The 17,307-nt window shown below is 65.3% G+C and overlaps 1 protein-coding gene across 1 annotated transcript in view; it reads left to right on the top strand.

Moving 5' to 3' along the window:
* The window catches only part of MORN1 (MORN repeat containing 1), a 51,016-nt gene extending 33,709 nt beyond the window's left edge, over positions 1 to 17,307 (top strand). The window contains exons 11-14 of the mRNA XM_030324702.1: positions 4,331 to 4,470; positions 4,583 to 4,659; positions 15,224 to 15,270; positions 17,144 to 17,307. Of these exons, the coding sequence (XP_030180562.1) occupies positions 4,331 to 4,470; positions 4,583 to 4,659; positions 15,224 to 15,270; positions 17,144 to 17,292 (413 nt within the window). The 3' untranslated portion in view covers positions 17,293 to 17,307. The remainder of the gene's footprint in view (positions 1 to 4,330; positions 4,471 to 4,582; positions 4,660 to 15,223; positions 15,271 to 17,143) is intronic.

Raw genomic sequence — 17,307 nt, 5'->3', positions numbered from 1 at the left:
GCCTCCATGCTGGGTGCAGACCGTGCGGACACATCCGGTCACCTGGAAGGCCCCGCCCCGTGGTCACGTCGGGCCAGCCCTCGCCTCGGGCCCGGGCGCCCTCTGGACAAACCGAGTGGTGGGCGGGGGGGGGGGGGGGGGGGGGGGGCGCGGCCTCGAGGGAGCCCTCGTCTGGAGACCGGGGCCCAAGAAGGGGCCCAAGGGTGCCCCCCCCAGCCCTGCCCAGCACTCACGCTGCCTCCTCGCCCTCTGGGCCATGGAGACCCCGGCCCCCCGCCAGTCCTCGCCGAACAGGCCGCTCTGCCTTTGGAAGGTAGCAGCTCCTTGGCCGGTTGAGCCTCTGCCCTAAAGACTAACGCGGTGTGTCTGGTCACCTCCACGTGAGACGGCTCTCGGCCCCTCAGGGCCGATAACATTTTATTTTTTTCTTCATATAAATGAAGAAAACATTCCAGCCTGTGGCTGGCTCTCCGCCCGGGGCCCCCCCGGCGGCCGTTTGACGGTCGCGGCCCGGCCTGCGCAGCCTTGTTTACTCGGGCCGCGCTCCGCCTTTGTCTCCGCGTCCTACACAGGTGATTAGGGAGTCTAATTGAGTTGGCTGTAAAAAGATAATTAATCGACATTTCCTCCCAGAGAGGTCAAGCGCCGATCTCCCCGCGGTGCAGCCTCCCGTTACCAGTCGCCCCCCACCCGCCCCCCCGGACGCAGCAGTGACCTTTATCTTGCTGATGATTAAAATCGACACAGAGGCCTCGGAAATAACTCCTGGGAGCTGGGGTCGGCATCTCTGGGCAGGGGCCCTGCCTCGAGGGTCAGCCAGGCTGGCCAGTGCCCCCCTAGAGAGGCCAGGACCAGCTCCAAGGGCCCCTGCAGGCCAGGGCGGGACCCTCGCCCCAGAACGCTGTCCCCACGTTGTCCCCAGGCTGAGGAGAACAATGGGTCCCCTGAGACTCTGGTGCGTGGTGAGGCAGCTCTCTCGGAGGGTGGGGGGCTCCGGCCAGGAGCGCGGCCGGGAAGGGGGATCTGCTCTGCCAACGGGGCAGACAAGGTGAGGAAGGGGCCGCAGGAATGCGTGAGTGATGGGGGTGCACATGGCCACCCCGTGGCAGCAAGATGGATGGTGGCAGGGCCAGGGCCACCGGGACACGACGCCTGCAGCAGTACCCCGGGGGCAGGGCGTGAGCAGAGGCCAGAGGGGCCAAGCGTCCAGAGGCTCAGTGTGGCGGCCCGGTCGTGAGCTAGGACGAGACGTGAGGAGTAGCCCCGGAAGTCCTGTGGCCACAGGGCATGGCATGTGCTCAGGACGCAGGAGGAGGTCAGTGGGAGTTTGGGGCTGGGGTCGGGGGGGGGGGTCTCACCCAGTGGTGAGTCCCTGTGCTAGGTGTGAGGCTGGGCCCTGTGATGGCGGCTGAGGGGAGACCAGGACGGGGGGACATCGGTGATGTCGTCCACATTTCTGGTCGAGCGAGCCGGAGTTGGGGTAGGAATTGGGTCTGGGGGACAGCACGTGCAGGTGTCCGCAGGGAGCGGAGGTGGGTGACTGACCCGAGGAGGCGGGAGCTGGGCAAATGTGGTGGACACCCCCACGGGCAGCAAGGTGCCCACCCAAAGGGGCACAGACGGGGGAGAAAAGAGACCGGCCTCCAGCAGTGGAGGTGGGGGGTGGGGGTCAGCTGCGGCCACTGGTGCCCAGGCAAGGTGCACCGATGTTAGGGCCGAGGACAGCGGCCCCCCGTTGTGGGAAACCCAGATTCTCAACAAACCCTGTGGAGCCCTGGGCTGCGGGCCCCCCTGCTCCGGGACAGAGGGCACTCTGAGAGGACGCACTTCTAAGTGGATTTTAAACTCCTAAGCCGACCAGAGAGCCCTGTTCTCTTTCAGTGGGCAAGCAGTGTCCACAAGGTCTCTCCCTGACCTTCCACGATGGGCTGGGGCACAAGCTGCATAGGAGGCTTCTGGCCTGGCCGGGACACCACCCACCCCACAAACGCCCTGTGCTGCGGTCCACACACGGTCGGGGTGGCTGGGGACGGCAGGAGGCCTGACCTTTTGGGACATCGCACATGCAGGGCAGAGACAAGCTGAGGGACCGCTTGGACGCACGACCTGAGAAGCCACGGTCCAGCTGAGACACGGAGGCAAAGGAGGCCACCGGGCCGTGTGCAAAAAGAGGGGCCGACACGCGGGGCCCAAGCACGGCCAGGCTGCGGTGACAGCGTTGTGATCAGCCCAGGAGCCCCGCGAGAGCAGCTCTAGCGGGAAGAGCTGGGGCTGAATTCGGGGGGCACAGGACAGGAGCGGCGGCTGCAGGCTGAGCCCCAGTTCTGGGAAGGCGGCGTCACATCTGAGACTCGGGGATGGCCCGAGGAGAGGGGGTGGTCAGGTGCACGAGTTCCACGTGGCACTTTGTGGGGAAGGGGCCTCGGCGCCCAGAGGCCTCCTGGGCCCGAGCGGCCCAATCTCGGGGACCCCTCCTCGCACCGCGGACGTGCCACCGCTTTGGTTTAAGCCCGTTGGTGTTGGGTTTCTCTGGCTTTCGACCAAAAGGGGTCTCGGAGCCGCTTCTCGTCCGGGGACAATGAATGGCAGGAGGTGATGGAGAATGTCAAGCCTGTGGCTGAACCGAACTTGGTCGTCCACGCGCCTACCGGCCACGTTGGGTGACGTGGTGTTAGCGGGCAGGCGGGGAGGCCAGCACCGCGGCGCTCTCTGGGCCCGGGGCTCCTCACCACGGGGCTGTGACCACAGAGCCCCAGCCCCGACAGGCCCTGGGAGTCCCGTGAGGATCCGCGGGCAGCTGCTTGGTGCCGGGTCGGTGCGTCGGGCGCCGTGGTCGTCGGGCCCCTGAGCCCAGGGAGGCGACGTGCTCCGGGCCCCATGCCCACGTCCCCCGGCCACCCCCGCCCAGGGAAACTGGCACATTTCAGGTCGGGTCTGACGCCGCTGCTGTCGGAGGCGGGCGCTGGGGACCCACTCCTGCACGGTCACCTTGGCAGGGGTATTAGGACACAGAGCCGGGGCCTTCGTTGGCCGGAGGCGTCGATAACAGACAACTGGTTCCTCTCAGGCCCGCTGGAAACCGTCGCTGCGCTCCGAAACAGAAATCATGCCGTCAGCAACGCGGTTCACAGTCGTTGCCCAGGACATAAATAGTGTGGGGACAGCAAAAGCTAATGGAGAGAAGGACTTTAGTTAAAGAATGTCCTTGCAGAAGGAAAGACTTTACTTTTTATAATGCGCCATAATGATGACATTAAGACCCCTCTGAGAGAAATAATTCCCTACCTGTAATTTGGAAATACTTCTGGGGCCCGTAGGCATCTCTCCCTGCAGAAGTTGGGCTCCAGGGAAGGGGACTTAATGCCTACGGCCCCTGGGCCCCATCCAGGGCACAGATGAGAGATGCCCTCCACCCACTGAGCTCCCCCCATTGGCGGGAGCGTCCAGCCCACCTTGTCCACCTCCAGCTGTCCCCACGGCCCCATCCAGCCCCCTCCCTGCGGTTCAACCAGCTCCTGCTGGTGGCTTCTCCCTGTGTGAGAGCCGGCAGGGACCTCAGGACAGAGGTCAGTCAGGAGAGCTGGGAGCCCAGCCCCCACAGGATAGCGGGTCCCGACGCACACGTGTCTGGGTCAGTGCCGGTGGCCCTCACCAACCTCACGACCCCGTCTCAGCAGCCAGCTTTCTGTGCAAGGGACAGAAGGAGGGGACAGCCAGGGCTGTAGGTCCATTGTCTAGTGCGGCGGAGCCTGGGGAGGGGACCGCCAGGAGACGCCCCGTCCCACCTCGGGACACCAGGAGGGGAGGAGTAGGGAAAGCCAGGATGGACAGGGTCCACGGTGGGGGTACCTCCTGCAGGGCCCAGCCCAGCCTGGAGGATTTGGGGGTCTCCTGGGGGCTCTCGCCCCTTGTGGGGGCTGGTGGCTGCCAGCGGCCCCCATGTTCCACACTCTTCCTGGACCTGGTCCGACATCACCTTAGCATGCAGCCATGACGTAGAAATGTCCTTCTCTGGGTCCTGACCTGGCGCCCAGGGCCTCAGGCAATGGGCTGTGTGGTAGGAGACCCTCCTAGCCCCAGGGCACCAGCCTGCAGGGCTCTCAGGGTGGACCCCAGGTGAGGGGGCGTCAAGAGGCCAGGGGCCCCAAAATACACCCACACGGAGCCTGCGTGGTGTAGAGCAGGCTGTGCCCCCTCCCATCCCCCCAGCCACACGGCCAGTGCCCCGGCCGTCCGAGCTACAGAAGCTTTGCGTCAGGGGCCGTGTGACAGGTTCTTTCCCATCTTAGCTTTGTGCTGTTTGAGGGATGTTCTGTCCTTCACCTTCCAGGAGAAGCCCGGGGATGCGAGCCCCACTGTCCTGAGGACTGCAGGCGAGTGGAACAAGGTTGTGCCCGGTTCTCGGACGTCTGCCTTGGGCCCCCCCCGCCCGGGTACAGCCCCATCCTCTTCCTGGACGACCCCCGTGAGGTATGGGCAGGGAGACACCCCCCCCCTCCCCAGGGCTCTGTCCACACGGTGCCCGGCACCGAGGCCCATGTGCTGGTTGCCCCTCTGAACCCTCCCCCACTGCTCCTTCCAGAAGGCAGGTGGCAGGCCCAGAGGGGGCCTGGGTCCCGGCAGGACGCCCACCACGCGGGACCCGCCAGGAGGCAGCAGGTAGGAGACACTGACCGACTCAGGGCATTCGGGGGGTTTGGTCCGGCCTCGCCATCAGCGGGACCACAGGTGGGGCCCCCCAGGTGTGCGCTCCGTGCAGGGGCCGGGGTCTCGGTTTCCCACAGGCGGGCGACCCTGTGACCCCACAGGCATGGTCTCCGTCTGCCCAGGGACTGCACGCACTTCTGCGGCCTAGACGGCAGGAGAGGCCAGGCTCCCAGCCTCAGGGGAGCCGGGCCCTGGTCCAGGTTGGCGGAGCCGGGTGGCCCACGGAAGGGACGATGCTCCTTGATTGTGTTCGGAGGCCAGGAGGGGCCCACAGGGTGGGCAGAGGCGGCCACAGGCCCGCCACATACCTGCCGCAGGCCCGTGATCCGTCCTGCAGCAGACACACAGGTCGGGGCTGCGAGCCCCACGGTGGGGGCCGAGGAGACTCCACTCTGCCAGTCCCTCGGCCACACGCTCTTCCCAGCCCGGGGCCCTGCCAGGAGGAAGGCTGAGTTCCAGAGAAATCACTCCTGGCAACTGCTTGTGGGAGCAGCCTGTCCCCTGCCAGGCCGTGTGGCCCAAGGCTCAGGTGGGACTGAGCTCACCTCCTGCCCCCCGGCACCCCCGGCACCCCCGGCCTGTCCCCAACCCGGTTTGCAGTTCCATGGGGACTCTGGGGGGTGCAGAGCAGAGCTGGGGCTGAAAGCAGCACATCGGGAAGCTGTGGCTGGGACCCTGGGAGCCGGCCCCTCCGTCTGCAGGTCTGCAGGCGGGGCGGGGAGAACGGGGCCCCTGAGGGAGGGGCGCCAGGCCTTCGAAGACGCCCACCTGCTGGCAAGGGCAGGCCTCTGACCCTTGTGTGTAGCCTTGTCATCAGCCCGGGGGAGGGGGGGCAGTGGCCAAGGCCAGCGTGCCCGGGGCGCCTCTTGTGGCCTGGGACACGCACATCTCTCTTCACGCGGTCTGCTCCGGGGCACCCGTCGAAATAGCCTCACAAAAGAGCAGAGGCCTTTGGGCACAGACCCAACGGCAAAACCCTAGGAAAATAAGGCATTGAGTAGAAGCGGGAGGAGGGCCCGAGGCATCTGTCCCGAGCCGCCGCGGCCTGCGGACGTTCCGCAGTTAGATTGCTCATCGGTGACGCCAGCGGGCGTGGGACGGGCCGGGACACCCGGAGGCTGGCACAGTATCGGCAGGCTGACAAGCCTTTGATCCCACTCGCGAGGCGGAGCCGGGACGAGCTGTTTCCAGGGGAAGGTGCCACCCTGTGTCGTTCTGAGTCACGGTTTGTGAATCAAGTATGAGGCCCGCTTCACACAGTAAGTGGAGAAGCACAGATTTTAAGAAAAAAAAAAAAGCCAAGATCCTGCTGAACAGTGATACGACACACTCAGCCCGCGCTTCGGTCGCGGGCACGCACGTGTGACCCAAAGCTGCAACGCGCGCGGAATAACTCGCGTCGACACGCACAGACCCATCCGTGCCCGGGGCAGAGTTACTGCTTCCTTTTGTAACGGGGGGGGGGGGGGGGGGGGGGGGGGCGGGGGGCAGCTGGGGGCTGTGGGACGAGGAACCATCTTCCTCCGGCACAGAGAAGGCCCTCGATGGCTGGTTTCTCCTGAGGGCAGGAGGCAGCGCCCGCTCATTCTGTCGGTTCTGGTGCTTGAAATTCAGGGTCCTCGTCCCGGGGTCCTCGCCGTCCCAGGAGGGCTCTGCTTGTGAGCCGGTGCCCGTGGCCGGGGCTCCAAGGTCTTCCGAGTAGAGGACCCCAGCAGGGATGGCTTTCAGTGGGAACTTGGGGGCTCGGGCCGCCCCACCCCAGGGCCCGTTTGCAGGCACAGGTCTGGGCAGTGACGCGCAAAGCCCTTTGTGGCCGCCGAGCGCCCCCCAGAGCCCACCTCCCCTGCCCCTGTCACAGGGTCCGTGTGGCGCGTCACCTGCCTCAGACCCCACTGCCCGAACAGCCACTTTCTCCAGGGCCCCTGCTCTGTGCCCCCGAGGCCCCCTACCCGATCTGGGTGTCTTGTGCCCCCCCCCCGAGGCCCCCAGCATCTGCCCCAGCACCCCCTACCAGTTCTGCTGCGGGGATGTGGACCGTCCCCATGTTCCCCCCCCCCCCCGGCTCCTTACTCTGGTTCAGGCACCAGCATCCCACACCAGCATCCAAACCTGGCTCTTGACCCCAAAAGCCCACCTTTTAGAATCCTAAGAAAACCATCCTTTCTAGCAACCGAGGCGGACTCGGGCAGATCAGGGGCCCCGGACCTCCCCCTGGGTCTGGTTTGCGTTAAGGTAGGCCCTCTCGGGGTCTCAGATGTGTGGCTCCAGTCTGGCCCACCCCCAGGGTCAGGGTGTTTGCAGGGCGGTTGCCTCCATGTGAATGGGACCGGGGGACCACTCTGCGGAGCCCTCGGCTGCCAGGTCCCGGGTTGGGGCTCTCATTTGAGAACGCCAGACCCACGGGGGAGGCAGGGGAAGGGAGGCTCTGGCACTCCCTGCCCCAAAAGTCCTTGCCCCTCTCCAGCCCCCACGTGGCACGCAACAACCTCACCCCTGCTGAGGATGGGCTGTGATGTCATTTCACAGACACCCCAGCTTCCCGGGGAGGCCACCACTCAGACCCCACTTTCTGTAATGGGGAGCGGGCCTGCTGGGCCTGACCCAGCCCCCGAAATGGGGCACAGGGCCCTGTCGACTCTCCCCCCCGGCCCCCCCACCCCAGGCTGCCTCAGGCAAACGCATGGACCACAGACCAGCCAGGCATCCCGGCCTAGAAGTCTGTGTTTCTGGTTGTGGGTTGACAGCCTGCCTCCCGGTCTAGAATGAGCCCCCCTGGAGGGCGGAAGGCAGGACCGTGGAGGCCAAAGGCCGGGAGGGGGCAGCCCCCTCTCCCCACCAGGCTCCACCTGCCTCCTCTGCCCCACCCCCAGCGACCCCAGAGCCCCCTCCCTGTTGCACGGTTCCTTCCCACTCACTCAGATGAGATGAGATATTGGCAGAAGCCGTGACAGACTGCTCCAAGCCTGCCTCCTGCCTGTCCCCAGTCCCCGGCCAGTCGGCAAACACGGTCCCCACGCAAGGTTCCCAAGGTGTTAACAATTTCCGTGGGGGCGAGGTGGGGGTGTGTGCAGATGGCTTCTGCCCGCACACCGCCTCCTCCCCGCGCCCAGGGTCCAGGGGTGCAGAATGGCCTGTGGGTGTCGGCACGGTCCAAGAGCTCCCGCAGGCCGAGGGATGGCGGGGCCACGGGGCTGACTTGAATGTCCGAAGCGGTCCGGGCAGCCGCCAGCCCGCCCGGGGTGACCCGGGTCAGCTTCAGGGTCGGCGGCAGTGTGGCCCGTGCCCACGTGCGGCCTCACGGACGGGGGCCGCCTCTGCGTCCTCGCCGAGCCTCCCGCCCCCGGTCACCTGTGTGCCCTGGGCTGCCCACCTCTGCCTGGTGACCCCCAGCAGCCACAGTCCACTAGTCGTTTGCTCGTTTATTCACCCTGCCCGCTGAGCAGCCCAGTGTAGACTTCCAGGAGGCTCGCCCGATGGAAATGACTGAAAAAGGTGCCTCCATACTCACAAAGATGAAGAAGGTCGCACCACCCTGTCATTTCAGAGCTGGCGGAGGTTTGATTTGCAAAAGAAGGGAGAGAACTGGCTGCCTCCAGCTTCCAGGCGCAGTTCTGCGGTATCGTCAGTGACTGAGGACAATCACCTTTGTGCATTTTGGTGAAGGGAAGGGAGGTGAAGGGTCACCCGCCAAGGCCGCTGGGCCCGCAGTGGCTTCTACCCTCCAGCACACGTGCTCTCACCGTTTATTCGTGGGGCGTGCCGCCTGGGGACGGGGGCACTTAGGTGCAGCCATGTGGTCCCGTCCCCAGCCCCCAGCCCTCTTGGAGTGCTTCACTACAGACCCCAGCGAGCCATGCTCAGCAGGGTCCCTGCTGGGAGGGCCCTGAGCCCTGTCCCGGGGGCCCTGAGCCGTGTCCCGGGAAATGGCATGAATCATGGCCCTGACTTCTTCCCTCAGAGTCTGGGACCTGACTTCCCACCTCCCCAGGGTCACGTGGGCGCTTTCCGTGTGGACCCCGCCTGGGGGTCGTCTGCAGATGGCTTCGGGGTTTGCGCACGGACCCCATCCTGGAGCAGGGAGGGGCAGTCCCTGGTCAGGCCCTGCGAGGAGCCCGGAGGCTGACCCTCTGTGCCCACGGCCCGGGGCGAGGCTGCATCCCCAGGGCCTGGGGCTGTGCTCCGAGGGCCCCAGCCGGGCCTGCCCGACTGGATCCGGCTGACCCTGGAGGCCCCTGCCCGGGGCATCTGCGGGTCTCGGCGGGGCCAGCCAGTGGTGGTCTCACGGGACAGCACCCAGGCCCCAGGGCAGAGGAGGGGGCACGGCAGGTGGACCCGTGTCCCCGGAGCAGGGTCAGCGAGGAGCCCGGGATGGAGGCTTGGACAGCCCCCCCAAGAGGTCAGAGGCCTGCGTCAGGTGCTCAGCGGTCACCTGCGCGACCCTGCCCAGAGGGGTTGCCAGCACCAAATATCTATTCAAGTAAAAACAGTAATTGGCCCCATCTGTGTTGGCCTGGTGACTGATGAAGTGACTAATCGCGGAAGTCTTAATTAAACCCATTTTTCTCCGGGTGAGCAGGGGAGGGGCCGTGCCGGCCAGCACATCAGGCTCCGGGCTGGCCGAGTGCTGAGCCGGCAGTGAGCAGTCACGGGCAAGGTCGGCCCGAGGCCCCCACCCACCCCCGGGCAGACTGGCCGCCGCGTTGTGCTGTTACAAGACACGCACTTAGGGTTTGGGGGAGAATGCCCCGTTTCAGTGGAATTCTCACGGGCGGCTGGGCAGACTCGCAGCCACATTTACACAACAGACTTCGTCTTTTGCAGCTGACACAACTCCACATCATTCAGGAACTGACGGGGCCCTGTGTCATGTTGTGAAATTCCGTAATATGCCAGGAATGTCTCCGCAGGAATGCAGCGAGAAGCGTGCGGTGGACAGCGGGCTCTCCCAGGGAAGAGCAGGGCCCTGGGCGGGGGCCTCCAGGGTCACCGGGGTCCCAGAGACGACAGGCTCAGGCTGGTGGCCTGTCCCGCGTCTGAGCGCCGGGGGTGGGGGCGGGGGGGGGCAGTGCAGGGTCCAATCGGGAAGGCCCTCGGATCAGCCTCTTGGCTCCTCGCGGGGCCCAGCCGGCTACTGCCCCGCGCTGCCCTACGGGTGGGGTTCACGCATCCCCTTCCCTGCACCACGGCCGCCTCTGGGGCCACTTCTGGGTGCCTCCCACCCTCTCTCCCTCCGCTCTGTGACCTACACACGGCTCAGCTCAGGAGACTGGAGTGCGCGCTTCGTTACCCAAAGGTCCGGGGTGAAGCCCTCAGCCCCTCCGCCCTGCGGCACCCCCTCCGGCTCACCTGTGCCCCCGCCCTGTTCTCCACACACAGCAACCCCCCGCCCCCCCGCCAGCCTTTGGCACACGCCGGCCCCTCAGCTAGGAGGGTCTTCCTCGGCCTGCGGCCTGCGTCACTGGGCAATGTGTCTGCTGTAGGGCAGCCCTGCTCCCAGGGGTGTCCCGGCAAAGTGCGGGGCCGGGGGGACGGGTAGCTTGATCTCAGATGAGCCCCAGGGCAGCACGGTGGGGGAGGGCTCCCAAGACAAGAGGGAGCCAGGCAGAGGGCTCTGGTCCCCTGGGGACCTCGTCACCCCTTCCTTGGCCACCGGCCCCTGGCAGAGTGGGCCCGGCCTCCCCCCCCCCCCAACCGCCACCCCCCGGGCTGGAGGCTCCTCCGGGCGTGTTCATGGAAAATCAGACATAGAGACTGATGGGTTTCTCTGCTTCCTCAGAAACTCTAAAGATGGAGAACTGAGCCCCGTCGTCCGAGCAGGAGTAATAAACGGAAGCAGGTGTGAGGCCCAGGCGGGAACAGCTGGGCTGATGGGGCGCCCTCACCCCACCCCACCCCCACAGCACAGCATGACAGGCTGGAGGCTGGCGGCAGGCGGGGCCTTAACCCTTACATGCCCACTGCAGGCCAGGGGGGGACACCTTCACGTCCCCTTCCCGCCCCGCCATCCGAGGCCCCCGGCCGCTCTCCCGCCTGGGCAAGCAGGGGCCTCACTTGCAGGGGCCACTGTGGCAGTGTGACCCGAGTGCCCCTGGTGGCCCGTGGAGCAGAACACGCTCTGCAGAGGGGGAGCGGCCGGGGCTGCGTGCCCACTGCACCCCGTGTCCGTGCCCGTGGCCGTCACTCAGGACCCACAGCCCTGAGGCTCCTGTTTCCCAGGGGTCCCCCGGGAGTGGTGATGGTTTCCAGCTCAGCCCCAAACCCGGGCCAGCCGTGCTCCAACAATTAGCTGATGTTCTGATTTTGGAAATTCCTTATGGGCTCTGTGTGGGGGCCACAGAGAGCCCCGGGTCTCCCGTCCCACGTGAGCAGGTCGGGAGAGCCGGGTCGCTTCCCTGAGGACCACACGCCCTCGGGGTGGCAGTTTTCCCCAATCCCTGCCTTGACTGGCATTGGACTCCGTGGCTCCCCGGTTCCCTAAGCCGGCACATCCCATCGGTACCGGAGGACTGCCATGATGCCCACACGGCTGTGGGCAGAGGCTGGGACCCGGGGCCTTGACCTAGATGGCTCGGGGCGGGGAGCTCGCCCCGGCCAGGATATGGGTGCCTTCTCGCCATGCTGAGCCCCAGGCAGACTGGTCCCCGTGCCCAGGTCAGGTCTCAGGGCCTCCACACCCCATGCCCTGCCCACGTGCCCACCTCAGCCTGAAAAACTGATGACAGCCAGGGTCAGGACCAGGCCTGACCAAGCCGCGGGCCTGCTTCCCCAGCCCCCTAGCCCTAAGTCGGGTCTGTAGCCAACGGCCCTCCTCTGCCGGGCCACGGGGCCACCCTGTCCACAGCCCTGCAGGTCCCTTGGTGGGCCTGTGGGTGGACAGGCCCGGGTCACACAGGCTGCCAGGGACCTTTGGCTCCCCCCAAGGGAAGCCCTTTCTCTTGCCACCCACCGTGTGCTTGACTGCGGGGTCTTGACGTCCCCTCCCCAGCGGCCCCCCTCTGTTCAGCTGCCCAGGAAAGGGACGAGCGTGCACAGGTCGCCGGGTTCCGGTCCCACTGGGCCAGGGTCTGGCTGGGCGGCCTCAGGCTTCCTCTTCAATTATGGCCGTTTCCAGAGCTCCGCCCACCTGGGCGTGCCCGGGCTGCTGTGGGCCTCGCCTCAGCAGTGGTTCTGCTGAGGGTCAGACATGCTGCTGGTAATTCCGGTGGGACGGAGTCCCGAGGCGCGTCCCTGGGGGGCTGCATGGTGTTTCAGTGCAGCCCTGAGACACGCTTGTCCTGGAAGAGGTGAAGTGAGGAGAGCCTGCCGAGGTTGCTCGGCTCGGCTCAGACAGGACACTCTCGGGTCCTACGGAAAGGGAAAGGCACGGGTCAGGGGGAGCGGCAGGGCCGGCGGTGCCGAGGGGAGGGCAGCTGGGCCTGTGGGCCACTCAGGTATCTGATAGGAACCTGATAGGAACCTGCAGGTTACTTGTCGGCCCTGAAAGGAGGCTGTCCGGTCCCCTCCTCATGCCAGCTTGGCCGTTGGTCCCACGGGTGAGGCCCGCCAGGCCTGATGGGGACCAGGAGACCCACCATGGGGACCTCACCACAGAGTATTCACACTGGTCCAGGCCCCACCTCACAGCGACACAAGCAGTCAGGACAGTATGCCCCTTGGGGGCCCTGGAAGGACAACCCCGACTAGCAGGCACACAGGCCTCACGCCCTGCCCTCCACTAGGAGCCCCGGCCCTCGGGCCACGGAGACACGAGTTGGGGCCATCTGAGCACCACGTCTCAGTCTGGTCTGTAAATGCAGGACCGTAAGGGGCTGGGTTTGCCCTCCCACAGGTAAACAGGTAACAAGCCGGATAAGATCCAGGAAACCATGGCCAGCCTTCAAGACACTGGGTATCAGGTGATGAAGGGGGAGCCGCTGAGAGGCCCCAGCTCACTTCCCAGAGCATTACCATCTGTAGTGCAGGGAGGGGACCCGGCAGGCTCAGGGGTCCCCACGAGGGGAGAGAAGGAGCTGGGAGTCCCGGGAAGCTAAGGCAGCTAGAGTTTGCAGGAGGCAGCACGGGAGAGGGGAGTCCTAGAGATCTGCAGAGCGCGAGGAACATGCTTGAACGTGCCAGGAAAACCAGCGAGAGGGTCACAGCAAGTCCTGCCCGGAGCTCACACGGGGCTGTGAAGAGTGCTGGGTCCAGGGGCCAGTCCGGAAGACCTCAACTCACAGGACGTCAGAAAAGTACTAAGTGGTGGGGAATAATTAACCATATCTCGAACCCCACCTTGCAAGCCTTAAAGGCAAGACCCAAAAGGATCAAACCGTCTCTAAGTAACCAAACAGCATCAAGACTATAAGAATACAAAAGCAGCCAGTGGCCAAGAAAGTAAAATTCACAATGTCTGACATCTGACCGAAAATTACCAGGCACACAAAGAAAGCGGGAAAGTACAACCCATGATGAGGAAAAATGAACCGATCAAAGCCGACCCAGAAAGGACACCAATGGAAGAGCCAGTAGACGGCGGCATGAGACGTCGTCACTGGATTCTGTGTGTCCAGCAGGGAAGACCGGCCACGCTCGGCAGACGTGAGGCGTGAAGGAGTGGGCTCACCCCCCAGAGATGATGTGCGTGGGCAGGGGTGGGCGGGAGGGGCGTGAACTTGCAGGCACAGCCACAGAAACCCCCCAGATGAAGCCCAGGAAGAGAAGCAGGGCTGAACTTCATGAGCGGAGCGTTTTGAACTGCCGAACAGCTCCTCTCCGCCAAACACGCACGGAATCAGAGGCTCCCAAGTGCCGCAAGGGAAGGACGCAGCCGAAGAGACGGTCAAAGAAATAACGGCCACCGTGTTTTCAAACTCATCGCAAACTATAAACCTACAGATTCAAGACACAAGGAACCCCAAGCACAGGAAACATGAGGACAAGGACGCCAGCCACAGATAAAGAGAAAACCAGGCTGGAGCCCTGGGTCCCCAGCCCCGCCCGGCCCCTGGGTCCCGACTCTCCCAGCGCCCTTTTCCGCCCAGGAGGCGCCGGCACCGGTTCCCAGAGGGGGCCTGTTCCCTCCTCTGGCTCTGACCTCGATTCCTGGAGGCTCAGCTCAGTGCTGTCTACACAGTCAGTGCCCAGTTAGTGTTCCTGCTGTCACGCTGCGGCCCAGGGCTCCCGGTGCACCCTCAGCAGGTGGCCTCTCGGGACCGCCTCCCAGGACGCCAAGTCCCCACCCCGCGGGTCTGGGAGAACCGTCCGCTGATCAGTCGGCGCCTCTGGCCTCTCCTCACACCGAGACTCCCCAGCTGCTTCCCAGCTCGGCCTCCGATTTCTCAAGGCCCTGGGGGTTCTGTAAAAACTCTCAGGATTCTTGTAACCCCGTCTATTTCTCTTGACTCTGGCAGGCTGACAGACTCTGGTTATTCTTAGTGCTGAATTATTTATCCGCGTTCCCCTCCTCACCCACATTTCAGAATCTGTAACGTGGCTCCTGGGTCCCAGCCAAGGCCCATTTCCCCCGCTCAAAATGAAGTAATTTTAAAATCTTTTGTCTTTAATTTTTTATCACCCAAACCATGCCCGTGGTAATTAAGCTTGGCAAGGGGTTGGAGCCTGGCAGGTCGCCGAGCCGATGCCAGGGAGCCCCCGTCCTCCACCCCCAGCTCTGATAACAGGAAACCACCACCAGCCACGGAGGCCGGGGTGGGAGGAGTCCCATGGCTCCCCCCAAGGCCCCCGGGTAGATCCTTCAGGGCAAAGCCCAGTCCGTCCCTCTGGGGCCTCTGTCCCACCAAGAAGGTGCATCTGGCAGCTGGGGGTCCGGGTCGGCACCCTCATGTCCCCAAGGTGGCCTCCTGGTGACCACCCCTGCGGGCAGGCAGAAACCCCCGGTCAGGTCAAAGCCCTCAGACTTGGGCTTGATTGAGCCGCCTCGGGCTGCCCGTCAGGGCCTCTTGTGGCCACCACGCGGCCACCGCGTGAGAAGTGAGGGTCTCCGTCCCTCGGACTTGGGTCCAGGCCCAGGGAACTCCGCACAGCCTGTCTCTGCCTGCTACCCTTTCTTTCCCTTCCCGTGAGGCTCCCAGGTACCAATGGCCTCCGGTCCCTCTGAGGGGGACACAGGAGGACGCACCAGGGCCCCGCCGAGCCCGGCTGCCGCTGGAAAATAAACACCACTGGTAAGTCACTTCCAAGCAGAGCCGGTGTGCCAGCCCTTCTCCGAGTGGCCTCTCTGCTCGGCACTGTGGGGGCTCCGTGCAAAGAACCTTCGATCCTGCAGAGCTGTGGAAACAGGGATGGGCTCCAGCCTCTGTGGCCATGTTTGGGTTTAGACGGCGAGGCACCGGGCCCAGGGGCAGAGAGCTGTCCAGACGGGGGCACGCTCCACCCTCGGGAGGCAGAGATGGGCCTCGGAGGACAGGACGGTCACACCTGTGCCCGCCTGAGGCCGGCAGGCAGGAACAGCAGGGTCTCTGTTGTCCTCAGGGCCCCGGGGCTGCGGTTCAGGGGCTTCCTTCTCCTCTCCCTGCAGGCCTGACGGGGCGGCCACCGCAGAGCCCGCGGCTGCGGCCTTCCCAGGTAGGTGGCCGGCAGGAGACAGAGGGGGGTGGGGCCGATTCCACCCACCACCCCACAATCCACATGTATCATCGTCGGCGACCTTTTGGAAAGACTCCCTTCCTCTGAACGCACCCCTAAATCCAACACTCGTCTTGACTCTGGAAGCCAGGGAATCAGAGAGGGCGGCTCCCGGCCCGGCCGCTCCCCACGCCCCTCTGGGCTCCCCCAGAGGCACCCCAGGTGGAGGGGGCACGGATGGGGGATGGGCTTCCACCAGGCCCTCCCCGGGCCCTTGGAATGGCCGCGGGTGCCGGGTGGGGGGCCTCTCTGTCCCCACGGGCGAAGTGAACGTCCCTGGCTCCTTGTGTCCAGGGTCCCGATCGGAAGGCCAGCAGGCTTCCAGGTCTGGGCCCCCTCAACCCTTCGTGCATTTGAAGCCTGTGGCCCACGGAGCCCCCCCTTGTGTGGGGGAGGGCTGGGCCGGGCTCTGGGCAGCGCCCCCCACCTTGCCGTGCGGGCCGGCGCTAGGAGTCCCAACAGCAGCCACGTGAGTCTGCTGACGCCAGCAAAGCTGGTGCTGTGGTCGCCCTATTTTAGGACCCTGGGCCCCTCGTGCGTGGGCAGAGGGGGCGCCCCCTGCACCCAGCTGCGGGGTCCGATGGGCGACAGGCCGGAGGAGGGCCGGGCCCGAGGAGAAGCGACTTCCGGCTTCGAGGGGTGAAGCCGGTGGGTGGCCGTGCCGCCTCTGTGGGGACGCTGGGCACCGGGCCCACGGCCGGGCCGCGTGGGCCGGGCCTCGGGTGGCTTCTGAGGCCGGCACGGTGGCCACCGGCCAGACCCCCTGCCGTCCTCGGGGAGAAGAGCGCGGCAGGGAGGTGAGCCGAGGGCTGGGCCTGGTCCTGCGGCCGCTGCCCGCGGAGCTCGCCCCCCAGCCAGCGCGCTGGCCGCAGGTTGGTGTAGCCGTGTTCCCGGGAACACCTAGAAACCGGCTGCTTGGAAACACTGTGGCGTTGCCATGCGCGGCTTTTCCTCCAGGCCGGCCAGGGAGGCCTGGTGCCCGGGGCTGCAGAACGCGGGCCCCCGCCCAGGCCCCCCGAATTTCTGAAGGAACTGACTCAAAGCCCAGCAAATTCCTGCCCACCCCCCACCGAGGCTCTTTCCCGTCCTGCCACCCCCCCCCCCCCGCCAGAACACAGGGTGTCCACAGCCCCCGGTGACTGTGCAGTGAGGGGAGTGCCTGCTTCCCAGACCAGGGCGCTGGAATGTTCTCTCTGACGGTGTGAGCCGCCTCCTGCACCCCGTTTCAGCTGCGGCCGCATTCCTGGTGTGAGCCCGGGCCAGCCCAGCGAGGTTTTTCCACGCTCCGGTGCCAGCCCCCTCGGGCTCGGGGGAGGGGAAAAGGACGGTTTCTATGGCAACCACACTTTCTGTTATTTCTTATTTTCTTTTTTATGGTTTCTCCAACTTTGAAGCTCTGCAGACAGTTTACAGACTGCAGAAGGGAAAGTGTTTCTCCATCCCCGGGGCGCCCTGGAGGGCGCCCCCCCCCCCCCCCCCGCCCCACCTCGCCGGCCTGAGCCCGGCCGGGCGGGGGCTTCAAACGAACCAGACGACGGTGTCTTCAGAGGCTTAATTATTTAAAAAAACATTTTAGAGGAAATGAATTGCTTTTCTGTTACAAAGATGGGGAGTTTTCTCAAAAGAATCCTTGCACTCAGTCATGCAGCCCCATCGGGGGTGAGGGGTGCTCCGCGCGCCAGGTCCTGGGGTCGCAGGGCCCGGGAGGACACCTGAGGTCCTGGGCAGGGTCTGGGGGTGGGCAGAAGCCAGGGCAGGGGCCCGGACAGGGGGGGACTACTGGGGACCGAGTCTGAGCGCCCGTGTTTTGCAGGGGAGTATGTCGTCATGATCCGCGATGTGACCGACCCTCCCTTCCTGGGCCACGTGCTGCCCACCGCCTTCAAACACCTTCGGGTCTCGGGGAAGGGGACGGACCGGCAGCCCCACATCCCTGGAGAAGGCCCTGAATCCCTGAGCTAGAAGAACCATCCCCAT

Source organism: Lynx canadensis, chromosome C1, assembly GCF_007474595.2.
Source record: "Lynx canadensis isolate LIC74 chromosome C1, mLynCan4.pri.v2, whole genome shotgun sequence".
NCBI classification, from domain to species: domain Eukaryota; kingdom Metazoa; phylum Chordata; class Mammalia; order Carnivora; family Felidae; genus Lynx; species Lynx canadensis.
This window is presented reverse-complemented; position numbering and strand designations above follow the sequence as displayed.